The 26,834-nt window shown below is 40.0% G+C and overlaps 1 protein-coding gene across 3 annotated transcripts in view; it reads right to left on the bottom strand.

Annotated features, from left to right (window-relative positions):
• Window positions 1-15,718: 15,718 nt before the first annotated feature.
• LOC107788137 (helicase and polymerase-containing protein TEBICHI-like) overlaps window positions 15,719-26,834 on the bottom strand; it is a 36,546-nt gene continuing 25,430 nt past the window's right edge. Inside the window, exons 16-28 of one of the 3 annotated variants that reach the window (XM_075251758.1) lie at window positions 26,684-26,801; window positions 24,972-26,110; window positions 24,471-24,668; window positions 23,099-23,358; window positions 21,399-21,588; window positions 21,191-21,301; window positions 20,761-21,113; window positions 18,773-18,881; window positions 18,525-18,662; window positions 17,711-17,807; window positions 17,313-17,475; window positions 17,034-17,211; window positions 15,719-16,949 (exon numbers count right to left, since the gene is read on the bottom strand). In XM_075251758.1, the coding sequence (XP_075107859.1) occupies window positions 17,405-17,475; window positions 17,711-17,807; window positions 18,525-18,662; window positions 18,773-18,881; window positions 20,761-21,113; window positions 21,191-21,301; window positions 21,399-21,588; window positions 23,099-23,358; window positions 24,471-24,668; window positions 24,972-26,110; window positions 26,684-26,801 (2,784 nt within the window). In that variant the 3' untranslated portion in view covers window positions 15,719-16,949; window positions 17,034-17,211; window positions 17,313-17,404. Of the gene's footprint in view, window positions 17,212-17,312; window positions 17,476-17,710; window positions 17,808-18,524; window positions 18,663-18,772; window positions 18,882-19,053; window positions 19,549-20,760; window positions 21,114-21,190; window positions 21,302-21,398; window positions 21,589-23,098; window positions 23,359-24,470; window positions 24,669-24,971; window positions 26,111-26,683; window positions 26,802-26,834 lie in introns of those variants that run through there. The other 2 variants (XM_075251753.1, XM_075251759.1) reach the window with 2 other exon arrangements.

Here is a 26,834-nt window from a genome sequence, read left to right as displayed (position 1 = left end):
GATGAAACAGAAATGGTCAGTGTTTTCCTTCAAGCCCAAGAGGCTGATTATTATCAAAACATAATGTCTGCATTGGGAAAGTCGTTTGCTGAAGCTATCAAAATCGGTGAAATAGTGGAGAATGGGTTAAAAACAGGGCGAATCTTGAGTCAGTCTGTTATAAGGGCCACCTCCCAAGCAATCCAAGGCGGGTCTGGAGGAGGAGCAAACCGAAAGAAGAAGGAAGAAGCAACAATGGCAACTTCGAGTGTAAGAAAACCTCATCCATCCAGATTTCATTTCTCTGAAAGAGCCCCGCAACACTACTACCCCCATCAAGATGCGGCCTATGCTATGAACCTTCAGCCCTACACAGTAATGAATGCACAACCATATATTAGGCCACAACAACAATTTCACCAAAAGCGAGCTCAATTTCCAAGAAATCAACCTCCCCACCAAGCTTAGTATAATCCCCGACCTCCACAAAATAATCTCCCCTACAATGCCCGCACTCGAGAGCCGCCCAGGAAAATGGACTTCACACCTATTGGTGAGTCATATTCCAACCTTTTCCCTAAATTGGTCCAAATGGGTTTGTTACAACCCGTACCCCCAAATAGGTAAAACCCAGAGTCACCCTCTTACCAACCTGGTGCCCGATGTGCCTATCATTCTGGAGTGGAAGGGCATGACACTGAGAGTTGTTGGACTTTGAAAAGGGTTGTTGAAAATCTCATAGAACAAAAGCGGATAGTGTTAAAGGACGAAGACATTCCTAATGTGACCAACAACCCGTTACCGACTCACAACAATGGACCGATTATTGGGATGATCTGCGAAGATAAAGAGTTTGATCCTGTCTTGAAAGCCATCATTGCAATCGCCGACTTTGAGAAAAAGCCCAAGACGTATGTAAAGCAAGAAAAGGGGGACAAGAAGAGTAAATCCCCCCCTCAAAACACAGAAAAAGCAGTGGAAACCAAAACTGAGGTAGTACCCTCGAAAGATGCCGTCCTTTATGTCCCCCGAGGTTCGAAGAAAGGACAAGTGACATTGAGCCCTCCAAGAAGGTTTGAGATGAACAAAAGATCTAAAATGTATGTGCCCAAAGGGACCTATGCGTAACGGGGGCCAATAATTTCACCAAGGCTGAATGAGCCCGTGATTATTGGACGCGCGCTGCAGAGGCCCATGACAGATCCTACTACCGTCCCGTGGAATTATAACAAGGCGGTAGTAACCTACAAAGGAAAAGAAATCCTGGGAGAAGTAAATGAAACTAACCCAACTGAGAAATACCTCAACCTGGAGGAGTTGAATGATTCTACAAAGAGGCGTTTCCCACTCAAGAAACCAATTAGTGCCGAGGAAGCGGAAGAGTTTTTCAGGAAAATGAAAACTGCGGACTACGAAATAATTGACCAACTCCGAAAGTCTCCCGCTCAGGTCTCGTTGTTGTCTCTATTAATGAATTCAACTGAGCATCAGAAAGTGTTGATCAAGACCCTCAACGAAGCTTACGTCCCAATTGAAACTACCATGGAACAGCTAGAGAGGATGGCAGAAAGATTCTTCATCATCAATCAGATTTCCTTCAGCAAAAATGATCTGCCCCCGGAAGGGGCCGCTCACAACAAGGCCCTCCACCTAACAGTTAAATGTGAAGGGTACTATGTGAAGAGGGTCATGCTGGATGGCGGGTTGGGAGTAGATATTTGTCCCCTTTCAACTCTGCAAAGAATGGAGATCGAGACAGGGAGAATCAGGTCCAACAGCATATGTGTTCGTGCTTTTGACGGCATCAAAAGGGACACCCTAGGCGAGATCGATTTGATTTTGACTATTAGACCTGTGGATTTTGAGGTGACCTTTCAGGTCCTAGATATGGATACTTCTTACAATTTCCTTCTAGGAAGGCCTTGGATTCATGCGATGGAAGCCATACCTTCTACTCTCCACCAGATGGTAAAATTTGTATATGAAAATCAAGAGATTATAGTCCACGGAGAGGATGAGCATTCAATTTATCGAGACCCGTCGGTTCCATGCCTCGAAGCTAAGGAGGGTAGTGAACACATAGTCTATCAAGTTTTCGAGGTTGTGGTCACAGACCAATGCGAAGAAGGAAGCCCTTACCCTCAACCTTTTCTCTCAAAATCGTCAGTTATGGTTGCCAAGGAAATGATCAGGCATGGTTATAAACCGGAGAAGGGTCTCGGGGCATCATTGCAAGGTATCACCGAACCTATCACCTTACCTGCCGCCGAAAAGTTCTTCGGTGTTGATTTTTACGCCGAAGAAGCTAGCGTAATGTGGGCAAACCAACGGAAGAACAATGGTTGGGTTTTATCTTAGCCAATTCCGCATCTTTACAGAACATTCGTCAGACCCAAGTACATTGAAGAAAGAGAAGATGAGACCTTCACGACCGAGGAAATTGAAGAAATCTGTGGGGTTATGAGGCAAATGCTGTATGAAACCCATATGGTTCAGCCGGGAGAAGGATCGAGCACCGCTGAGGTGCTTTACATGGGGCCTGGTGCCAAATTGCAAAACTGGAAGGCTACTCCGTTTCCGATCAAGCGGGAATCCTGGTAGACCAGTCTTGCCACCTTTTCTGCATCACGAGTTATTTTGGGGTGTAACTCGAATGATTTCCTTTTAGTTTCCTGTCCTTAAATTCTGATGTAAACCCTATTATCTTCAAAATTCAATGAAATGAAATTAATATTTCATCTTTCATCTTATTTATTCTCTCTGATTTTTTTTTGTTTTTCTTTCAGTTCTAATAATGCGGTTTTAAATAACATGACATGCTTGCGGACTTCATGCCCAGACCCAAACATGCAGTCTAGCTGCGAAATAATGAACCAAGAAATGGAATACGATGAAGAAGAGGCTTTTAAGGAAATAAATCGAGAATTGGAACACTTTGAGAACAAACCTAAGCCGAATCTGAATGACACCGAACCAGTTAATTTGGGAACTCCTGAGGAAATCCGAGAGACCAAAATAAGCATTCACACGGACGAGAGAACGCGAGACGCGATAGTTCAACTCCTTTTTGAATTTAAAGATGTGTTTGCTTGGTCATACGATGACATGCCAGGATTAAGCGTTGATCTAGTGGTGCATAAATTGCCAATTCACCCTGATTTTCCTCCAGTTCAACAAAAGCAAAGAAAGTTCAAAACTGATGTCAGTGACAAGATTAAAGAAGAAATCACCAAGCAGCTAAAAACGGGAGTAATTCGGGTAGTCCAGTACACCATGTGGTTGGCGAATGTAGTTCCAGTGCCGAAAAAAGATGGGAAGACTCGGGTATGTGTGGATTATCGAGATTTGAACAGAGCAAGTCCCAAAGACAATTTCCCATTGCCCAACATCCACATCCTTGTTGATAATTGCGCCAAACATGAGATCCAGTCTTTCGTAGATTGTTACGCTGGATATCATCAGGTGTTGATGGATGAAGAAGACGCTGAGAAGACTGCATTCACTACACCATGGGGCACTTACTGTTATCGGGTTATGCCATTCGGTCTGAAGAATGCTGGGGCAACTTACATGAGAGCCATGACTGCCATTTTTCATGACATGATGCATCAAAAAATAGAGGTGTATATGGATGACGTGATAATCAAGTCCAGGACTCGAGGACAATCATATCCAAGACTTGAGGAAATTCTTCGAGAGACTGAGAAAGTACGACTTGAAGCTGAACCCAGCCAAATGCGCCTTCGGAGTCCCATCAGGCAAGCTTTTGGGTTTCATAGTAAGCAGGAGAGGTATAGAGTTAGATCCAACAAAGATAAAATCTATCAGAGATCTACCTCCCCCAAGAACGAAGAAAGACGTGATGAGTCTGTTGGGCAGGTTAAACTATATCAGTCGATTCATTGCCCAGCTGACTAGCACGTGTGAGCCCATATTTAAGCTATTAAGGAAGGATGCAGCGATCAAATGGACGGCTGAGTGTCAAGAAGCTTTTGACAAGATCAAAGAATATCTTTTAAATCCCCCAGTTTTGGTCCCGCCAGAGCCAGAGAGACCCCTGTTCTTGTATCTGACAGTCTTGGAAAATTCTTTCGGTTGCGTCCTCGGGCAACATGACATAACCGGAAAGAAGGAGCAGGCGATCTACTACTTGAGCAAGAAATTCACCGGCTACGAGGCCAAGTACACTCTGCTGGAAAGAACGTGTTGTGCTTTGACATGGGTTGCTAAAAAATTGAGACATTATCTCCAAGCTCACACTACTTACCTCATAAGCAGGTTGGATCCTTTGAAATACATATTTCAGAAACCGATGCCTACTGGAAGACTGGCCAAGTGGCAAATCTTGCTTACTGAATTTGACATAGTCTATGTCACCCGCACGGCAATGAAGGCCCAAACATTAGCGGATCATTTGGCCGAAAACCCGGTTGATGAGGAATACCAACCGTTGAGTACTTATTTTCCGGATGAAGAAATCAACACCATAGAAGTAACCTCGGAAAACGCTCATGTTTGGAAGATGTTGTTTGATGGGGCCGTAAACGCCAAAGGTGTAGGAATAGGGGCAATCTTGATCTCACCTACTGGTCAACATTATCCGGCTACAGCTAGGCTTCGTTTCTTTTGCACGAATAATACAACTGAATATGAAGCTTGCATCATGGGCATGAAATGGCGATCGATCAAGATGTTGGGGATTTGTTGATTATGGGGGATTCTGATTTGATTATCCGGCAAGCCTAGGGTGAATGGGAAACTCGAGATGTCAAACTTATTCCTTACCGACAGCACGTAGAGGATCTCAGCAAGCGGTTCAGATCAGTAGAGTTCAAGTATATCCCGCGATGTCACAATGAATTAGCCGATGCACTTGCCACTTTAGCTTCAATGTTACCTTATCCAGGCAACGCCCACATCGATCCCTTGGAAATCCAAATCAGGGAAATGCATGGTTACTTCAATGCCATCGAGGCAGGACCAAGTATCCAGCCATGGTACCAGGATGTTAAGAGGTTCTTGAAAACACAAGAATACCCCGAACATGCTACTGGAGATCAGAAGAGAACTATTAGGCGGCAGGCAAGTGGATTCTTTTTGAGCGGTGAGATATTGTATAAAAGAACCCCTGATCTCAACTTATTAAGATGTGTTGACGCCGAAGAAGCAGGCAGAATCATGCATGAAGTACATGCAGGAGTGTGTGGACCTCATATGAACGGGTATGTTTTGGCAAAGAAAATCCTTCGGGCCGGGTATTACTGGATGACCATGGAAAAGGACTGTTTCAGCTTCGTTCGAAAGTGTCATCAGTGTCAGGTGCATGGAGATCTAATTCACGCACCTCCCACAGAACTGCATCCCATATCTACACCTTGGCCATTTGTTGCCTGGGGTATGGATGTCACTGGTCCGATTGAGCCCAAAGCTTCAAATGGGCACAGATTCATATTGGTCGCTATCGACTACTTCACAAAATGGGTCGAGGCTGTCACTCTCAAATCAGTCACTAAGAAAGCCGTGGTGGATTTCATACATTCAAATCTTGTCTGTCGTTTCGGTATTCCTGCAACTATAATCACAGATAATGCAGCAAACCTGAATAGTCATTTGATGGAGGATGTGTGCGAACAGTTCAAAATAACGCATAGGAATTCCACTCCTTATCGGCCTAAGGCCAACGGCACTGTTGAAGCAGCGAACAAAAACATCGAGAAGATTTTGAGGAAGACAACCCAGAGTTCCAGACAATGGCATGAGCAGTTACCTTTCGCCCTGCTGGGATATCGCACTACAGTACGCACATGAGTAGGGGCAACCCCATACTTGTTGGTTTACGGGACCGAGGTTGTATTACCGGCAGAGGTAGAAACCCCTTCTCTCCGGATCATTGTTGAAGCTGAAATTGAAGACAATGAGTGGGTCAAAACCCGTTTGGAACAGTTAACGCTGATCGATGAAAAGCGAATGGCTGCGGTCTGTCACGGGCAGTTGTACCAACAAAGAATGGCCCGTGCTTACAACAAGAAAGTGCGACCCTGGAATTTTGAAGTAGGTCAACTGGTGCTAAGGAGCATTCTTCCACATCACCAGGAAGCGAAAGGAAAATTTGCTCCTAATTGGAAAAGTCCATACATCATCAGGAAGATATTGCCCAGGGGAGCATTATATATAGGTGATATTGAAGGAAAAGATCCCGACACAGCCGTGAATGCGGATGCAGTAAAAAGATACTATGTTTGAACTTGCTCTAATTGTTTTTGCACAATTGAGAGGACGAAGGCTTTCATTCCCGCTACCCAAACACTCAAATCCTTTGCTAACCCTTTGAGCCGTTTACTTTTCTTTCATTACCCTCTTTGGAACCCGGAAGTGCTCAGTCAAAAAAAAATGAAAAATTTCCTGAACTACGTTTGACTTGATTCCGAAAGGATACGTAGGCAGCCTCTCTATGGGGTTCAGTCACACCAAAACAAAAATCCAATTTTTCCCCAAAATTTAAACTGGGGCAGACATTATAATAATTCGGCGATAATCCCGCCTGGACGGTTCCAAAGTTGTAATTCGATCCAAGTTCTTTTGACCCCAAACCTGTTGCAAGTCCTTCCGATCAATCGGCAAAAGTTTCTTCAAAATCAAAGGACGTAGTTGCTCGGATCCGACACAGTCAGGATGAGAGAAATAAAATGAGAGAGTCTTATTGGTGAAAACCTACAGGCACCATAAGGCGATGGCGAGCAGAGAAATCAAAATGAGAGAGTCTTGTTAGTGAAAACTCATGACGAGCACTATAAGGCGATGGTAAGAAGAGAAATGAGAGAGGTCGGCTAGCGAAAACTCGCAAAGGGCGCTGTCGGCCGAAAAGAGGATTTCACCACAGAAGGTTCTGGCAAGGTTCCCTGGTTTGGAAACATAGATCCGTTTGGTTCGTGAGAAAATGTAGGTTCGTGAGAGTCGGGCATCCAGTCCAAAAAGCAGGTTATGTCAATTTAAAGCCAGCATGCACCTCAGATAAGTCTTTCTTTTCCCCGAAAAGGACGCTTCTCTTTTAAATTCATTTCCTCGCTCTTTGTTTACCTTTCTTTGGATTCTTTTTCGTTTTAACCCTAAGCCCCAAAACATGCTAGAAAGAAAAGGTGGCAGGACCGGTTTCACAGGGCTCTGTCTGGCAAGAGGTGGAGAACATACCCGGCCTCAGTGGTGCGTCGGTCCAATCCCGACTGATCGTGACGTCTGGTTACCTCAAAATCCCCAAGCAGAGCGAGATGGAAGAAACAGAGCCGTACACGCACAAATCATCGTGAAATCCTGAAATATTGAGTCTTATCAGTTTCAAAGGAGGTCGCCTTGGAAACATCAATGGCGAATTTTCTCAACAGAAATGAGGCTTGGGACCAAGAAAAACAATGAAGGCCACAAAACCGACCACAATTTCAAACTAACAATTTTCCTTTATTTGAAGTTGAAGCAGTTGCAATACAAAACGAACTAAGCAGGAAGCAGGTACAACCCTGCGAGAGGCAGGTGCAGCCAAAAGGAAATGCGCAAGGATTAGAAATGGCTATGCTGCAATAATCAACCCAAAAGGGAAGTCTCCTCCCGATTCTTTCCTACATTTTTTTTCCTAACCCGATGAATTCCCCGGCATAACCAGAGCACCTCCCTGGCATAACCCAGGGACCTCTTTTCCTTTCCGGCATAACCCGAGGACTCTTTCCCTTTCCCGGCATAACCCGATGACTTCCCCGGCATAACCCGATGAATCTTCCCGGCATAACCCGTGGACTTTTTCCTGCATAACCCGATGAATCTTCCCGGCATAACCCGATGAATCTTCCCCGCATAACCCGTGGACCTTTTCCGGCATAACCCGATGATTTCCCCGGCATAACCCGAGGACTCTCTCCCTTTTCCGGCATAACCCGATGACTACAACGGCATAACCCGAGGACTCTTTCCCTTTTCCAGCATAACCCGATGATTTCCCCGGCATAACCCGAGGACTCTCTCCCTCTTCCCGGCATAACCCAATGACTTCCCCGGCATAACCCGAGGACTCTTTCCCTTTCCCGGCATAACCCGTGGACCTCCCTGGCGTAACCCAGGGACCTCTTTCCCTTTTCCGGCATAACCCGATGACTTCCCCGGCATAACCCAAGGACTCTTTTCCTTTTCCGGCATAACCCAATGACTTCCCCGGCATAACCCGTGGACCTCCCTGGCATAACCCAGGGACCTCTTTCCCTTTCCGACATAACCCGAGGACTCTTTCCCTTTCCCGGCATAACCCGATGACTTGCCCGGCATAACCCGATGAATCTTCCCGGCATAACCCGTGGACTTTTTTGGGAATAACCCGATGAATCTTCCCGGCATAACCCGTGGACCTTTTCCGGCATAACCCGATGATTTCCCCGGCATAACCCGAGGACTCTCTCCCTTTTCCAGCATAACCCGATGACTTCCCCGGCATAACCCGAGGACTCTTTCCCTTTTTCCGGCATAACCCGATGATTTCCCCGGCATAACCCGTGGACTCTCTCCCTTTTTCCGGCATAACCCGATAACTTCCCTGGCATAACCCGATGACTCTTTTCCTTTTCCGGCATAACCCGATGACTTCCCCGGCATAACCCGTGGACCTCCCTGGCATAACCTAGGGACCTCTTTCCCTTTCCGGCATAACCCGATGAATCTTCCCGGCATAACCCGATGAATCTTCCCGGCATAACCCGTGGACCCTTTCCAGCATAACCTGGCAATCCTCCCAATTTAGGGCTCCAATCCCTAAGTTGAGCAAGTTTCTATTTAGCCAGCATTAGAGCTCCAACCCCTGAACTGAGCATTTTTTCTGTTAGCCAGCATTAAGGCTCCAATCCCTGAACTGAGCGTTTTTCATTTAGCTAGCATTAGGGCTCTAATCCCTGAACTGAGCGTTTTTTCTGTTAGCCGACATTAGGGCTCCAATCCCTCAGTTGAGCAACCTTCCTTTAGCCGACATTAGGGCTCCAATCCCTGAGTTGTGCATTTTTACCTTTTGCGACATTAGGGCTCCAATCCCTGAGTTGCACTTTGTAGACTAGGGTTTTTTCCAATCCCCTCATCAGTGCTGTAAATTTTCATGACAATTAACTCACGAAATTTTCCTAGAGAAACTGGGGCAGAAAATTTCGTTCGTTTGTTTTGTTGTCTCAGCAGGTCTGACCCTGAGGTGCATGGATCGAGACGACCTACGGGATGAGTCTCAATCCAGAATAAAGAAAAGAAGAAAAGAACAAAAGAAAAAAATTAGATGTTCCCACATTTTGGAACAAACAAAGGGCAGATCGCTCAAAAAATTGGATCAAATTCCCGAGCTCCGCCAATCCCGTTTCATTCAATACTGCAGAAATAAACAAGCGCCTACAACTTGCAAGCATCAAGATTCGGATCAAAGTCTACAAGCAGAATCAGCTAAGACCCAAGATCAAGTTGCAAAAGAATTATAGATAGGGATCTTGTAACTAGCAATTGACACACATAAGTAGTTAGTTCAATTTCAATTTTCCTTTGGTTGTAATAAGGCGATCAGTAAATCAACAGTGGCAACAACAACAGCAGTAACAGCAAGCATCGCAATCCCAGGGTAGTCCCAGCTACCAAAGTTCCCGAACTATATTGACCTGATTCCTGTTTAGCCCAGGATATGTAGGAAACCTCTGAAGCAAAGGTTCGGTCAAATCTTTTTCAAAAAAAAAATGCTTCACACGGAGTACTCGGATGGGCAAAAATCGCTCACTTTATCTTTGCACGAAAACCCTTCGTGTCTTCGGGCAAAGAGGGGCAGCTGTAAGCACGAGATTTTTGCCCTATGAAAGAATTACTCCCAAAAAATTTAAAATAAAATAATTTTTTCTTGGTGTGCAATTTTGAGAATTCTGTGACATTTTTGGATAATTATTTGTATTTGTTTGTGCATGTTTATTTGTTAAATTAATAAAAAATACAAAAAAATATGTCGCATTTTTGCATTTAGGATTTAATCCTACAATTGTTAGTAATTAAGTTTGTTTTACAAAAATTAAAAATTACAAAAATAGGCATCTTGTGCATTTTTAGCATTTAATGTCCAAATATACAATTTTATGCTTAATTATTACTTAATTATGCGTTAATTGTTATTGGGAGTTAATTTGCGCTTTTATAACTTAATTTAGTCTTAATAATAATTTAAGGAGTTTTAGAATTTAGTTTTAGAAAAATAAAATAAGAAAAGAGAGCAAAAATACAAAGAAAAATCGGATTGGGCCACTTCTTCAAATTTCAACCCCAGGCCCAAACAATTGTCCAACCTTCCACATGACCCGGTACATTTCAAACCGGGTCAACCCAATCCACAACCCAACACCCCCTATCTTGCATTTCAAAAACAAAAAAAGCAAACAAAAAAAAAACCCTAAACTGATCCGCCCCCCCTCTTTTGCTCTCTTCTCATTCTTCTCCAAAAGAGCTCAAAGCCCCTCCCATGGCTGCCCCTCTCTCATTCCCTTCATCCCCACGCCACACACACAGCCACATCGACAACACACATACACATACAACCACGGCGACGTAACACACACACACCCGCGGCTTCACCAACATGAACGACCCCTCCTTCCTCCTCCTCGCGTCCAGCCGCTGCTGCTGCTGCTGCTCACGCAGTTGTTTTGCGTTGTTGCTTCATCTTCAGCTGCTACATCCAGTCGTCGACGACGAACGGTTCGTCGACCTCCAGCAGCCCCCGCACGTTCAAAGAAGTTCATGACTGTTTCTGCTTCATCTTCGTCGTTCGGCGTCAAGTTCGAGCTTGAGCTCGACGTCCATGGCTGCCTTCAACCTCGCCAACGACCAACTGCTTCTTGCTGCTTCTGTTGCGTCCAAATAGACCTCGCCGCGTCTGCCTTCGTCCTCTTCGTCGAGCTCAAGCTTGAGCTCGACATCCATGGTCGCCACTGCTTCATCTTCTTCAATCGTTCCCAGCTTGCTTCAGCTGCGCTGATGCTGCCCCATCCGGCATCGCCTCACTACTGCTACTGCTTCATCATTCTTTCAGTTGCTTCTTAAGTTCATCGTTGTCAGTCATTGTTCGCCGTTTCATTTCCGGTTAGTTGGTTTTTGAGTTTTATTTTTGTCCGTATTTCGTTGTGATATTTCTCGAATCTAAAATCGGTAAATGTTTGTTTTGTTCATTATTTTGTGAATTTTTCAGTTTGTTTCATGTTTGTTTTACCGTTCTTGTTTATTGTTTAGGTAAAAAGTTGTTAGTTTAATGTTGGTTAGATACAAATTGAAGTTTAATTAATTATTTCTTCAATGTGTTTCATGTGTTTTATGTATTTTTCAGAAATTGTTAATGTTGTTAGATTCAAGTTTAAATTCATAATTGTTTCTTCTTCGGTTTTGTTTTTGTTATTTGTCTAAAAAAATTTAGTTGTAATAGGGAAATATGTTGGTTTAATCATTTGAATCCGTCATGTTTTGTTGTTAAAGTTGATTTAATTAATGTTTATTTTGGTTTGAAGTTCATTTTAATCCAGTGATTTAATGTGAGTTTATGTTTTTGGTTTTTGATTCGTTGATGAATCATGTATTGTGTTGTTAATATTGTTGTTTCCTTGCTCATCCATTTTTGGTCTGAATTAACCAGGATTGGTTCCCAATATGGATAATTCATTCACATTAATTTGATGTTGTTCATGTTGTTCATATGATTTGTTGTTGAGTTTGGTTAAGAAATTGGTCTTATTGGCTATATTTTGGTTGAGTTTGATTAATTGAATTGTTTAGAGCTGATGGAGGTAGTTTGGTAAATTGCAGTACATTCGGGGGTAAAATGGTAATTGCAATAAGGTCGGAGGGGTAGTTTGGTAATTGAACATTTTTAATAATTCTTTATGTTAAGCATGGGGGACAAAATGTAATGGGGTGTGGGTGATATAATTGTTTAATATAACGGGGGACAAGACATAATGTAGTAGAGGGGAATATTGTATTTGTTTATGTTAGGCATGGGGGACAAGATGTAATGGGGTGGGGTTGATATATTTGTTTAATGTAGTGGGGGATGAGTGGGAAGATAATGGGTTTGGTAGGAGAAAGTGTGGTTTTATTAATGGATTAAAGGGTTTGGGATGGGATATAAATGGAAAACTTGAATCAGATTTGAAGAGAGAAGACAGAAGAAAATTTTAAGAGAGAGGAAATTCCGAAAAATACTAAGACTTTAGAAAATAAAAAGAAAAACATTCTGGAAATTCAAAAGAAGAAGAGTATACACCTGATATACAATCCAAATATTCTGATATACGGATTCAGAAATTAAGGGTTAAACACTAACTAGTCTTTCAAAATCTAAAAAGATTCCCTTTGCTTCTGTCCGTTTATTGTTGTTGTTGTTTCTGGATTTTGTCTTGATTTTAAAATCTTTCACTAAGTTTCGCGTTGCTGGTTGTTACTGGTTGCTGGGGTTGTTGTTGTTGTATGCTACTGAATTTCTGCTGATCTCCCTTTTCTTTTGCTTCCAATATCAGGTACACAACTGACACGCTGATTATTGTAAACTGAAACAGGAAGCATGAATACGAAAAATTAAAGAGTTGAAGTTCTAAATTTATTTTAATTATATTCTGAATTTTATTTGTATATATAAATTATTTAGCTTACAAAAATCAGAATCATGTAGCTATTTAATATATATAGTGGAACATCTGACGATAGCTTAACGGATGAACTATCTATATATATTGCCTAAAAATAAATGAATGGTGTAGCAACTCCGTCTAGTTAAAAATCAAAACGAATAGGCCATTTCGGAACTTGTAGGAATATTGTTTAGTTAAATAATATTGGTTAATTTCAGCATGTAAATGGTTTAGGATTAAAATTAGATTGCTAAGTTTTTTTTAATTTGACAAACTGAGAACATGCCTAGTATAATGTAACTAGGTAGTAACATGTGAATAAGACGGCTCAGGTCTAGTTTTATGTCATACACGTTGGGCCTGGGCCCGCATTGGCAATGGACTGCCCTGCTTGCATCATTTTCAGAATTTATGAATCATATTCGAAACTCAACTATAACAACTCAAGCATGTAAATAAATTAAGACCTTTTCTCTTTCATTTTTATAGAGACATAATAGAAAAATGTAGTCATTGTAGGTTTATCCTTTCATAAAATGAGACGAGCCTCACCAAATAAAACAATGCAAATTGCGGGGCCCTCAATAACTGGTCACAATAAAATACTTAGAATTTGGGATGGACTGTTTAGTGAATTTCATTGCCTTCCCCAAAGACAATAAACGCGTTAGACTCTTTAGGCGCGACTTAATTAAATTACATTCTTAAACTCGGGTGCGCATTTATGTGACCCAAATTCAAATCTCAACGGAGTCGGAATGTATTAACAACCATGGGTGCATTGACTGTGACGTGGTTTGAGATGCATTTTCACGACGTTGCAATTCTATAAAAATGATAATAATAAAAGCGGTTTAAACTTAATGAAAGCACATAAGTAATAACATGTATTAAATCAGATATCTAGCCATTATAACAATTTAAGCGACCGTGCTAGAACCACGGGATTCGAGGGTGCCTAACACCTTCCCTCGGGTCAACAGAATTCCTTACTTAGAATTTCTGGTTCGCAGACTTCATTTGGAAAGTCGAATATTTTCCTCGATTTGGGATTCAAGATAAACCGGTGACTTGGGACACCAAAAGCCAAACCTTTCCCAAGTGGCGACTCTGAATTAAATAAATAATCTCATTTCGAATATTGTCACTTAAATTGGAAAAACTCCTTCGCGCATTTACCCTTCGGGGTAGGCGTGCAAAAAGGAGGTGTGACACCTTCCTTCAACAAAAGTAAAAACTCTCTTCTTTTTTCACAACTTTAACCTCAATTTATTGAAACACTCTACAATTATTTTTTCACACCACATTATGGAAGAAAGACTCCTATTTATAGGTGTAGGAATTCTTCCTTGATAAATTAGAAGAAAGTGGGGTTATAAGTTATGAAATCATGGAGAACATAGGATAAGGGTTAAATTATTATATAATTAGTGGTAGAACATGGGAGAAGAGTTACAAAAAAGTTATGACCATTTTCTATATCATAGAGTAGTAGGAGTTATGGTCATTTTCTACATCACGGAGTAGTGAGAGTTATGGCATATTTTATTTTAACAATAAAATGGTATTATTCATATCAGTAGTGTTAGTACGCACTCTCGCATTTGGTTGGTAGTAGGCTTTTTGCATTTCGATCATCTTGCTATCTTGTTATGTATGCTGCTTTTACATGGTTCTTTGGTGTTGTCCGGTCTTGTTTCTTGTTATTATTGGGGTACTTATGCTTGCTTGAGCCGAGAATCTACTGGAAACAACCTCTCTATCTCCACAAGGTAGGGGTAAGGTCTTCGTACACACTACCCTTCCCAGACCCGCACTATGTGGAATTATATTGGGTATGTTGTTATTGTTGTTGTTCTTTTTCTCTTTATTTTATTCTTTCTCTTCTTTTTCTTAAATTTCTTCTCCGGATGACAGGTGTAATGAATGCTAAAGCCCAGCCACCCATTTTCAAAAGGTTGGATGCTTTAAAGAACTTTGATTGCATCACTTCAACCTATAAATAATCAACATTACATTTTCAACATATCAAGCAAAAATGTCATTGAAATGAGTTTAGGAGATAGTTCAGAAAGCGGGTTTGGAAAGGTTGAATTTTACAAATGTAGATATTACCGAAAAAAATTGCATTCTCAAAATTTTTCTAAAAAGATGAACTGTAAGGGACTTTCCTAACACCAAAATATACTCGCCCAAAAGGTTCAACTTGTTTTGATCGTCTATTTTGGAGGTCCGATAGTACATATCCACCGGAATTAATGAAGGTCCGATGGCAAATCATATTCTAAAAGATAAAATCTTATCATTTTAGAAGAAGTCCTTATTTTCTCGTCTTATCATTTTGAAAAGACAAAATGTAATTTAAGTCTTGAAAAGGAGGTTGTTTAAGGCTGAGGATGAGTTTTCGCTCACCAAAGTCTCGATCTGGAATAGCATCTTATTCGAGCACAACCAGTGGTCCGATTTTTTTATTTCTAAATAGTAAAGATGGCAGGATAAAAAAGTGAAAAAGTAAGCAAAAATAAATCACATTTTAGAAGGGAAGTAAAAAGGAAAAATGACATGGAAAAATAAGTGGTGTGAGAGATGCACTACCCAGCGTCAAATATGATATTGGTCTCTTAGAGTAGTACTAGGGATAAGTTCAGGAGGGTTATAGGACCTCCACAAATTTAAAGTGTAGTTCAAAAAAAAAAAAAAAAAAAAAAAAGACAAGTTGGAGGGGTATTATGTATTATCCCTTTTAATGAAGTTCAATTTTCATGGCAATTTTCCTTAAGGCTGAGCTGAAGGTAGCACGATATTGTTATTAGTAAGACTTCATTTTTATCTCTAGGACATCTTATATCAACCAAGAAATTGGTTGTGCTGAGGTTTGAATAACAGAACATCCGTTTTCTTCACAATGATTCCTTTACGAGACCATATAGGATTTTCAAATATTCTTCTTGTTTTTTCCCACCAATCTCTTGGATGACACTCATTCAAGCTTTTTTTAATAGGAGAACAGCAAATTTTGTATCAAAACATGCAGTTATGCGCGCGGGGAGGGATGAGCAAACTTTAAGGTCTTCCCTGATGCCAACAGTCTTTTTTTTTAAAAAAAAAGTATTGCAGAAAAAATAGAAATCAATTAACCTGGTTACAACTCTACATCATCAGAAACTCCTCTGTAGAGCACCAAACGTATTCAGATGAAGTGCAAGAATCATATCTATACACTTCTCTGTTAAAAACACACCAGCTAGACAAAAAGTCTTTTCCGTGAATGATATCATAGATAAAAACGACTGAATAATATCCATGCACCAAATATGCCTTTATCAAGAATCTTTACACTAAGTCATAATTCATCTTTCCAAAGTCTCTCTGGCGGATCATTAACCAAATGACAAATCCTCTTGTCTCTAGATGTCACATATCACAGTAACTTCAATGAGGTCTTCCAAGCAATCATAACAGCCTTTCTGGGTGCTCCAGATCTCCAAATTTGATTGTCAAGAGAGCTGCTCACAGTTGTATGTTCCAGACCCCTCCAGATTGATTTATCTGTACCCTCTGCAACAATGTGACCTGATGTGGATCTTCCAGGTCCCAGGCTGTTCCTCCATATGTGAGAGACACAAAAATACAGACCAATGACCAATTCCACATGCATCAAATTTCAGGGCAGATACAGCAGAAAATGCACCCCAAGACATTGAATATCATCTTATGGCAATTCATACAACTCTGAAATGTTCCTGGAGATCTGCATCAACTAAACTTGAGGCTGAGCCAATGGAAAAGTAAAAATCCTATGATTATTTCCTCGTAAAATTCTTCCCTTTGGCCTTTTGGCTTCTGGGGCATGGAGACAAATAACCACATAGGAACCATTCATGGTGTGATTAAAGAGGGTTGAGTCAAACCCCACAAGATTCATAGCCCAGGGCCAACACAACCTTGAATGATGAATATGGCTTCAGTAGGATTTGAATCTTTGGCATCATGCATTAAGCACTACAAGTTACCCACCACTTGGACCAACTCCTTGATTCTCTTGATGGGTATTTCCCTGGTACATTAAGTATCTGCTTTCTCGGATATACTATGAGAATAAGGTAAAAGCCTTATCACCATTACTTAAACAAATTCCTCCTCTAAGATGTTTGCCGGCTTGGAACACAGTGAAGCAGCATGCTCAGGAGACAATCAAGAAAAACCCATCAGCAGAATCTTGACATGTCATGCCCTCCAAGAATACTGAAACTGGCTTTGGTTCTGAGCACCTTTGTCATAGCATTACTTATGTTTCCAAAAATTTATCTGAGCACCAAGAAGTGCAGATTTGTTCAATAAAAGTGAAAAGTCCCTTGATCAGTCCCTCCCACTTCCTTCAAGTAACCTTACCCATCAATGAAACCTTTGCTTGTACAGAAGTCATGAGATTTTGAGACACGCCAATTAGAGCACATTGTAATCTTTACGAGCAGCTAATTCACATAAAGTTACACGGCTGCCATGTGAACATCATTGCTTCCTCTGGTCCGATCAAGTATAGACAAAGACTGTCTTGTTTGAAAGGATACTGCTTCACCAAAATAAAGATAATAGTCTAAATCAAAAAACCATAAAGATAGCATAGTGTGAAGAAACAACAAAAAAAAAAAACATGAATTTTCAGGTTACCTGTAATGAGCGCCATTAGCACTGTTCGAACAGCATTGAAGCAATTGATAGCTTTAAACTCTATCAACAAATGTGGACACTAACAAACCTATTCATTCTATGACCTGGAAAGGCTCCAAAGATCCCCATGTCCTCCCAATCTTCAGTTTTACATGCAGTGGGACTGGCAGACAAAACCATAGGTTCTACAATAAGCACAAACTTCAAGAAGAATATCAATTATAACAGAGGGAAAAGTACAATAAAGAACAGCATAAGATCATTTAGTCCAAGGTTACGTCAATCAGAGGACCTTCCACAGCATTCCCCAACCAAGAAATCCTCCAGTTGGCAAACCTCGGATAAACTAGGACTTAAGATCCAGACAGGCATGTATTTAGTTTTATATGATCCCTTACCAAGAAGTGAAACAGCATTTTCCATGCTCATCTGCAACAGCAATCCAGCTTCCTTTGCAACAGAAGGATCGGCCTCAAGTACTAATTCATCGTGAACCTTAGCAATGTCCAAAGCAAGCGATCATATTCTAATCAAACAACCTCAATTGCAAATGTAAGCAAATTTCTTCAGGCAACTAAGAGGTAGATGAGATATTGACTTTTGTTGTCCTCCTATTAGAGATTCTAAGCACTTCCATAACCAGAAATCCGTGAAATTTGTCATAGCATCATTCAAACATTATAAATCAACCAACTATATGTTTCCTAACCAAACTAAACCATATTTCAGTTCATAGAAAACAAATAAAGAGAATGTAACAATATGAAAGTTCCTCCTCTGGCATTATTGTGATACATTTGATAAGCACACAATTTTACCAATCAACTACCTGTATCGGTGTAATAAAGAAAACATTTAGTTGAAACGATCAAATAAGTATATCAATTTTCCAATTTGAGTTCTTGAACTTTTAGGACTCTCATTGTAATACAACTCATAGAAGTGTGTCAAACATTCCGGGACATCCCAAATGAAGCAACCTAAATAGGAGTAGAGAGTAGTGACTGAGCAATTGAACCAAAATGTAAGCTGTTACTGTAAAAAGAATCCTGATTGTTTTATCCCTCTTTTTCTTTAGAGACAAACAAGTGCTTTCTGAGAGTACCAGAATGGACTGATTGGGGATGTGAATTTTCAGCCTCATAATTAAAAAACAGATAAAGAACCAAGTGAAACATTTTTCTGTCCAGGAAGAGAATACTCGAAAACTACCTGTAATATGATCCGGCAACGTCCTTTAAGCACATGAAACTTTTCATCAATCATAGAATTTGATGGAGACTTCTCAAAGTTATCAAGCACAGAATGGATGTTTATCATTGCAATCTTGATAATGTCTGCAGCTGACCCCTAATTACAGCAATAAAGACAAAAAAGGCAATGATAGAATGCAAAAACAGAAAGGGCAAATGATTGAGGAAGGGAAGGGGGCAGGAGAGTGGAAAAGAAAGCAAAACTACCTGGCAGATAGAATTCACAGCTTGCCTCTGAGCTTTAGACTTTTCCTTACTGTTTCCAAATTTTATTTTTGCCAAGAAGCGCTTTCGTCCCTTGAGAGTCTCTATATAACTGCATCACAAAAAGAAAGAGGGCAACATTTCAAGGAAATACCAATATAAAAGGCTGTATATGTAACGAAAAGTAATAACATGTGACTGCACCAACTACAAGAAATGAGTAACTTGGAAAGAAAGAAGATCAAGCTAATACAGAAGACACGGTTGCAAAGCCATTCACATTCAGTTTTAAGCAAATCAACATGGCCATCAGCAATCTGTGTGCAACATATGAATGCAAGATGCAGTAGACATGATCTTCCCACATTTACGTCAAGATTTCTCTAATTTCCATCTGGAACTGACAAAAGTAAAGGCAACGTCTATCAACGACTGAATAGTAACATTACTCCTAGGTGTAATGACTCGGGAGCAGGAAGGATATAAGGAAAAGGCAATGGGAAGATATAAGAGATGGGAGAAGAGGAAATGCAATAAATAGAGGAGATAGAGAAGGAGGGAGAGAGAGAGAAAAACAAAGAGAGTGAGTATATATATATATATAGAGAGAGAGAGAGAGTAAGACTAAGAAGCACAATATAAAATCTAAAGATGAATATAATGATCCATAAAAAGATTTCTGGAATAATTCATCGTCTTCTACAATAATATCTTCCAAATCTCTTAGAACTTGCTTCAGTGCATATATCAGAACATTCTCCAGTTGATGCATTGACAACCTGAGAGGTGCAATGACAGCCATATTTTATTTTTATCTTGAGAGAGGTATCAAGAACTACTTCATAAAACTAACAAGAAAAAAGCAACAAAAGAACACAAAAAAAGGGACCAAAACAATCAGATACTGTATTAGGCATTTTCTCATCCAGGAATGAGAAGTTTTTAGTAAGTGTGCAGGAGAAGGAAACAAAGGCAACTTATGATCCACTACGTGCAACACTGCCATTAATTGACCCTGGATTTGAGCCCTTGCAAGAAATTTATAAGAAACACATATGTGCATGAACATGGACGGAGCCAGGGTTTCTGTGATTGCTGCGGTGGGCACGAGGCAAAATATGGAGAAATGTTACTACCACTAGCAAATCACATCCATACAAGCTTAATGTGAAAAAAGAAAGAAGGAAAGCTCAAGTAATAAATATAAACCAGAGATTAATTTTTTTCCACCTAAACCTGAGATTAAAAACATGATAATGCAAAGGTTTTAAAATATTAGGAGATCAAATTAGTTTTAAAAACATGATAATGCAAAGGCTTGATATTAGGAGATCAAATTAGTTTCAAGTCCTTCAACCAAAATTACTTTTATTTGCATCCAACACAGCATAAAGAAATGGAAGTAATAAAGAGAAAAAAAACAGCAAAATGATTTTTAAAATATAAAATGAAAGATCTAAAGCAAAATTGGACCAAAGTGATCATGAGCCTTAAGGGTGGCATAAATGTTTTAGCTAATTAAAATAATTATGCAAAGGATTATTTGACTACGTTTTCATAGTCTAGTGTACAATCATGTAACTCCTTGGTTTGTGCAGTTTATTTTTCTTGTCAATCAAGTTATAGCTTAGTCAATAGATTAAGGTTCTCTCTACCTTTGGGGATATTCAGTCTGCTCAATGCAAATATATCTTTACCCATAAGTACATATGTACGTTTCATCCACACACACACACATATATAGATACATATATATGTATATATATACACACACACACACATATATATATATATATCTTTACCCATAAGTACATATGTACGTTCATGCATACATGCATATATATAAAACGTGCGTGCACACACACACACACACACACAAAGTTCAGACCACTTATGCCAACTTCTGGACCGTAGAATAATAGCTGTAACTTTCAGAAAAAAGCTAGACAATCAAAAGCTAGTGAAACTAACTTTAACGAAATTGAACTCACCCTTTCTCACGGCAGGATGTAACTGCTTCCTGTAGCCAGGAGGCAACACAAGGGAAAGATCTTTTAAAGCTTTTGATTCTTTCAGCAGCTTCATCTGTACTACAATCTATTTGTTCTGCAAGGCTCTTAGCTCCCATTCCATAAAGAATGCCGTAGACCAACCTTTTAGTTTGATCTCGCTCCTCTTGACTCACAACAGACTCTGCTTTACCTGTCCATTTTGCAGCAATCATGGTGAAGACATCACCATGGGGTTCACTAAGCAGCTCGATCAATGAGGAATCTTTAGAGAAATGGGCCATCAATCTCAGTTCTATCTGGGAATAATCTGCTGTTAACAGTAACCAATTCTCCTGCAAGAGAATAGAATATTTGATTGAAACCATCCAAAAAGATACTTCACAGAAACTTAAGATTACCCAAGAGATACCTGAGTAGATACAAAAAAATCACGAGCATTGATCTTATAATTATTGACATCTAGCTGACCAACGGCTTTGTCCTCATTATTCATTCTGAAGTCAACCATATGTTCAACACACTATACGTATGGCAAAAAGATAATTAACCGCATAGATTATATTATCTTTGAGAGGATGATACATTAATAACAATGAAATAATGGAATAAAAAGGAACCTGAAGGTTAGGTTCCTCCATTGACAGTCGCCCTGTTGCTGTTGACGTCTGGAGCCAATGACCGTGCAGTGTGTACCTCTGTGTCCTCATAGATAGTCTAGCAAGTGAACAAATTGACCCCAATGTACAATTCAAGAGTTTTGCTAGGGTTCGGTGCTCTTTAATGACAGGAATTATTGGATGTTCATTCCTGAATAAAAGGAGGAAAACGTCAATATAAACTATCAGGAAGAAACCAGGGAATTTAGAACAGAGCATTGGGCATGCATATCATTTAATGATCAAAGCAAACAAGCAACAAATGGAACAAATGATGATCTAGAAAGCAAAAAATCTTAACTACTCGGCGGATTTGTTGAAAGGGCCACCAGCTTTAGCTTACAAGTTGGAGCAGCTGACACTTCTCATCTAACTACCAGATATCTGAGTACAACGTCACATATTGCTTGAACTGTTTGGGCTGTGCCATATGAATTGTCAATATTTATTCCAACACTCATAACTTTCTTTTAAAAGAAACTAGGGGTTCTCTAGCACTAGAGGTTCTCCAAATATACCAATCTCTAACAAACTAAAAGCTCCTAGCGAACACCAGACCTAATGTAAGTGTACCAACTTAACTAACTCTACATCCTAACTGGTTTGCTATCATATCTATGGAAATTTTGTTGTAGTCACAATAGGCAGCATAGACAAAGAGGAACATACAGCCATGGAATAAAAAGGGACATAGAAAACGGGTGCCAAATGAACCTGTCCGAGCTAATGGTTCTTTTTACTCTTTTGTTGGGGTGTGGGTCGACGGAATATGATTAGTCATAATATGCAGCATAGACAAAGAGGAAGATACAACTAACCATGGAAAGAACTAAATCAAATAGACGTAAAAACTAGTGGTGCGACAATGAATACAGCCCTAGCTAAAGGTACTCTTCACTTCTTCTGTTGGGGTGGGGGCTGCGGGATTGTTAAGGCAGCATGGACAAAGAGGATAACAAAACTAACTCTGGAAAATACTAAACAAAAATGACATAAAACCTTGTGGGTTAACAATGCAACTGGCCCTAGCTAAAGGCTCTTTCTTTTTACTTCTTTTGTTGGGATGAGGGATCAGAGGAAAAATGATCCTAGATCTAAGTTGTTCGGACTCGGGTACGGGCATTCAACACGAATCCGAGTTTCGGATTCGGCAAAATCTAAATTTTAAGATTCAGGGGTGCGGATCCAGGTATGGATACAGGTGCGAGGGATTCGGCTAAAAAATTCAAAATTATAAAAAATAGAGCTATAAGTCCGAACTCAGAATACGACCCCTTGAATTCTTGGTTTTTCTGGAACACAAAGCAGCAAATATGAGATAAAAGTACTACAATATTGAAGGTATGCCATTTCGCATGTCTTAAATCTGTTTTATTTTTAATTTTGAGAAATCAAAATCTCAATTTCCCCCCAAATTTGCCGATGGACTCAGGTCAAAGTATCCGAAGTTAGTTGACCGAATCCGGGACGTATCCCGCTCCCATCCCGTGTTGAGATGGGTGCGGCACAAAAAACGAAGAGTCCGCGCAACTTAGTCCTAGATAACCGCACAAAACATAATCATGCAGTAGGAGGTAAGAGTTGAGTGGCACCAAGTTTCAAGTGAAAAACAAGGTAACTGCTCGAGTAGGTACTGTATTGAGAAATATATCTTTCACTACCTTAGCAAATCCAAGCAATGCTTATCCGTACTAGGGTGCTGTTTTCCTTTTTTATGTCCTTCTGGAATAGGGAGCTGTAGATGCCCATAGAGTACATTCGCAATATCTGCTACTGTGTACAATGAAAAAGTCATGCCAGCCAACTTGTAAGCTTCTTTTTCCAGAATCTTCAGCTTTCTTCCCAGAATTTGTCGTGCATGCAGGCATCCTTCCATGTCAACACCTATTCCACAGAGCTCCATGTCTGCAAGAATATTGACCTACAAAATAAACACAGATATACTTCCAACATTGAGAATGACATGAATTTGACAAATAATAAAAATTTCCTGTGCAAAACATTTGAATCATTGTTCTCCAACCAGGAATGAAGGGATAGTAATCCTCTCTAGTATAAAAGCTTGAGACATTCAGAAATAGAAGCAGTTCCATTTTGCTTGAGAACCAGATCAGTTTTTGGTAGCATCTAAATTAGAAAAATAAATAAATAAATAAATAAATTACACTAAGCAAGGGATGAAGGTCAAAACATTATTAATAGTGAGATAGATCTTCTTCCAGGGAAAGATACTTCAGCTCATAGCTTATACTCTATTAAAAATTCCAAAACTGAAAAGATTTCTTTTTCTACAGAGGCATAGACATTGTTGTATTGATTAGACAATGAACAATAAATTTTACAAGTCTGCAATACCAAATCAACGGATGCTTTTTCAGTTCTTCATAAGGAAATAGGGGAAGGACAATTACTACTTTATAGCAAGCAAATTTCGTGATGCAACATCCTACAAGGTACAAAGGTATACGTATTTCCTTTCCTTTTCCCAACTGACATGTATTTGGCATTTTAGGCTCATGCCAGCTTGTTCTGCCTCACATAAAAAAAGAGAATAAGACTGATAGAATGACACATTATCTATGCCAATTTTCTTCTTAACTTGATTTCTTGATTAACAAAATTTTAGAATTCATCACACAATCCAATTTTTTTCCTCTGCTGTGCAAGCATTATATTGGAAAAGGCCAACTTTACTATGGACAATAATTTATCTATAGCAAAAATTCAATTCTGCCATAGCAACCAGAATAAAGTGGTACGAACTTGTGGTCAGAATCCCCTTTCCTCAGATCCTGGATGTGGCAGTAACGGATTAACTTGTTACAGGTAGACCCAGTTAAAGGTTGGATAACTTTGATCTCCCGATAGCAAGAGAGATAGAAAAAGCTTACACTTTCCTTATTTTACAGGATTTAATATCAACCTATCACAAATTAGATTGAAAGAAGAAATCCACCTTCACAATGATTTCTAGACGGGATTAAATATTGTATGGTTGCACAAGAAATGGATCGCATGCAAATATCTTTTTACCAATGGCATTTCAGTTGCTCCAAGTGCCTCAGCAAGTCCTTCAGAAATAACTAGTTTCCACAGAACAGAACACAAGGCTCTTATTTGTGCTACTCGACGACAACAACCATTATGAGCAACTTGTCGCATCTGATTCTTCCATCTACCATTTCGATTAGCGGCAGCAGCAGCTTCAATGGATAACCTTTTCTTCACTTCCTGCAGGAATAGGGTAACCTTAGAGGAAACATTTTAGACACTAATGCACTTATAATCATAATTTACTCAAGGGGCCACTCCGAATTACAGTAGTATCATTAGATATTGGACCTATAAGACAATGATCCAGCACAGGATGTTCCAGGACAATAAAAGGTTAGATTATCTAGTCAATGGACACTTTAGTGACAGCATTTCATAGACCTCACACGGGAAAAGAAAAAAAAACACTCTGCATAACAACCTATATGCGGACAAATGAAAATATGTTCGAGCTGATTACTAACGAGACAATAGAGTTACCTTTTCTATACTTGGGCTAGAACCTTTCTCCTCATCAGGCCAGAGGATCCAAGCTACTATACACAAGTCAATTGCATCTTGAACGGGAACAGGAGACAACAGAAAGCAATTGTTCTCAATAAGATCCACACCAACAGTCTTTACCAAATGACTCAAGCCACCAAATCTCTGAATTGAAACAGTAGGATGCTTGAGTACCTGAATCTGAACTTTTAAGTTCCATGTAAACTTTTTTATATCTTTTTTCCTCATTATGGTACTAATTCTATTCCATCGCTCTATTGCTATCTCCCACTGAAGCTTTGGTGGTAGAGCACTCCCAGTATCACCACAGGTAATGGGCGATGATTGGCTTTTCCTTCTGCTGTTGGACCAAAATAAGTCCCTCGGAAGATTCACATAATAGACGGGAGAGTCTTCCCAACAAATGGCTATGCCATATATTTCAAAAGGGGCAATGCTATTTAGTGCAGACTTTTTGCTGAAGTGGACATCAAAGTAGAACTCTCCAGCAGCTTCCCAGAGACCCAGGAAAGACTCAAATCCACCAGCAACAGCAGTAGCATTCATAGGACCCTTCTCTGATGCTTCTTTGACTCTTCCATTACATATCTCACCTCCTTCACATTGCAGTTTCCTGACATGATTATGATCGCCATAAGTACCACCTCCTTCAATGCCCTTAATTTTTAAAGTTGTTGGGGAAGTCTTTGCATTATCAATATGATGAGTAGTTTCATTAAGTTCACCACTAAGACCATTTGATCCTTCTATATGAAATGCCTCTTTGTCAGCAACTGTTTTCCTTTTTGAATTATCTCCGCCTGAATCAGAATTAGTAGCATTGACCTCCTTACTTCTTTCCAGGGATAATGTGCAAAGGACTTGATTCGCATTCTCCAGGCTAACAAAGCTACTAGTTGACCCTTCTGCAGAGGAGGTACTAGCTTCTTTGCGAGCATTATGTCCAGCAGCAGTAGATATGACAGGCTGGGCAAGCGTTGGGACATCAAGTCCAAGCGACCTGAAAGCTGAGAATGCAGCAAGCCTTGCTTCCTCAGCTTTATCAAGAACAATCTTGCGTGCACCATTTTTTATCTTTTTTGCAACTCCTAATTGGATCCTCCGTTGTGCAGAACCTTCCATAGTTGATAAAGCAATTTTCCCAATTAGCAGACCAATAAATAAATCATTTAAAATGGCTATCCATGTATTAAATCACAGGAAAATTGATATGCATAATGAAAACCAGAAGGAATGCCGGTAGAAGGAATAAGGGGTTAGTTAAAATATGCATGCCATCAGAAGTACAATATATTGAAATGTGGTTTCTTGTTCAAATGGGAAGTGGAGACTCTAGTGTTGCCTCAAATGAATAAGAGAAAATTGGTCCAGCATACTGCAAGGAAACATGAACTGTAGAAGAAAGAAGCATACTGAAACAACAAGCCTGATGGTGACATTACATTTCTCAAACTTATGTTGCTTGTTACAAAATCCTGTAAACCTTACAGAACCATATGAAAAGTGAGTCATAAGCATCAAAGTTTATTATTTCCACATTACTTCTCAAACGTAGGGATGTCAAAACCAGATAGACCACTCCACGGAAAAATGCAAACAAAGTAATGGTCTCCCATCCAGCACGTGAAGCATTCTAATAAGAGTAAGTAACAGACCATCAATGTGGGACCAAATCATCAAAACCTCACCTTGATCAGCCCATGATGAAGACTCAAAAAGTACTTTGACAATCTCAGGAATTGATGCTTCAGCAATTGCTTCAGGTGTCCGAAAACCAGCTTTATACAGTGCTCGAGCTCGGGAACCCTGGTGACTTCTAATTAGTTTTAAAGAACTTGA

The sequence above is a fragment of the Nicotiana tabacum genome, chromosome 1 (assembly GCF_000715075.1).
Source record: "Nicotiana tabacum cultivar K326 chromosome 1, ASM71507v2, whole genome shotgun sequence".
Lineage (NCBI taxonomy): Eukaryota > Viridiplantae > Streptophyta > Magnoliopsida > Solanales > Solanaceae > Nicotiana > Nicotiana tabacum.
Note: the sequence above shows the minus strand (reverse complement) of the source record. Positions and strands in the feature narration are given on the sequence as shown.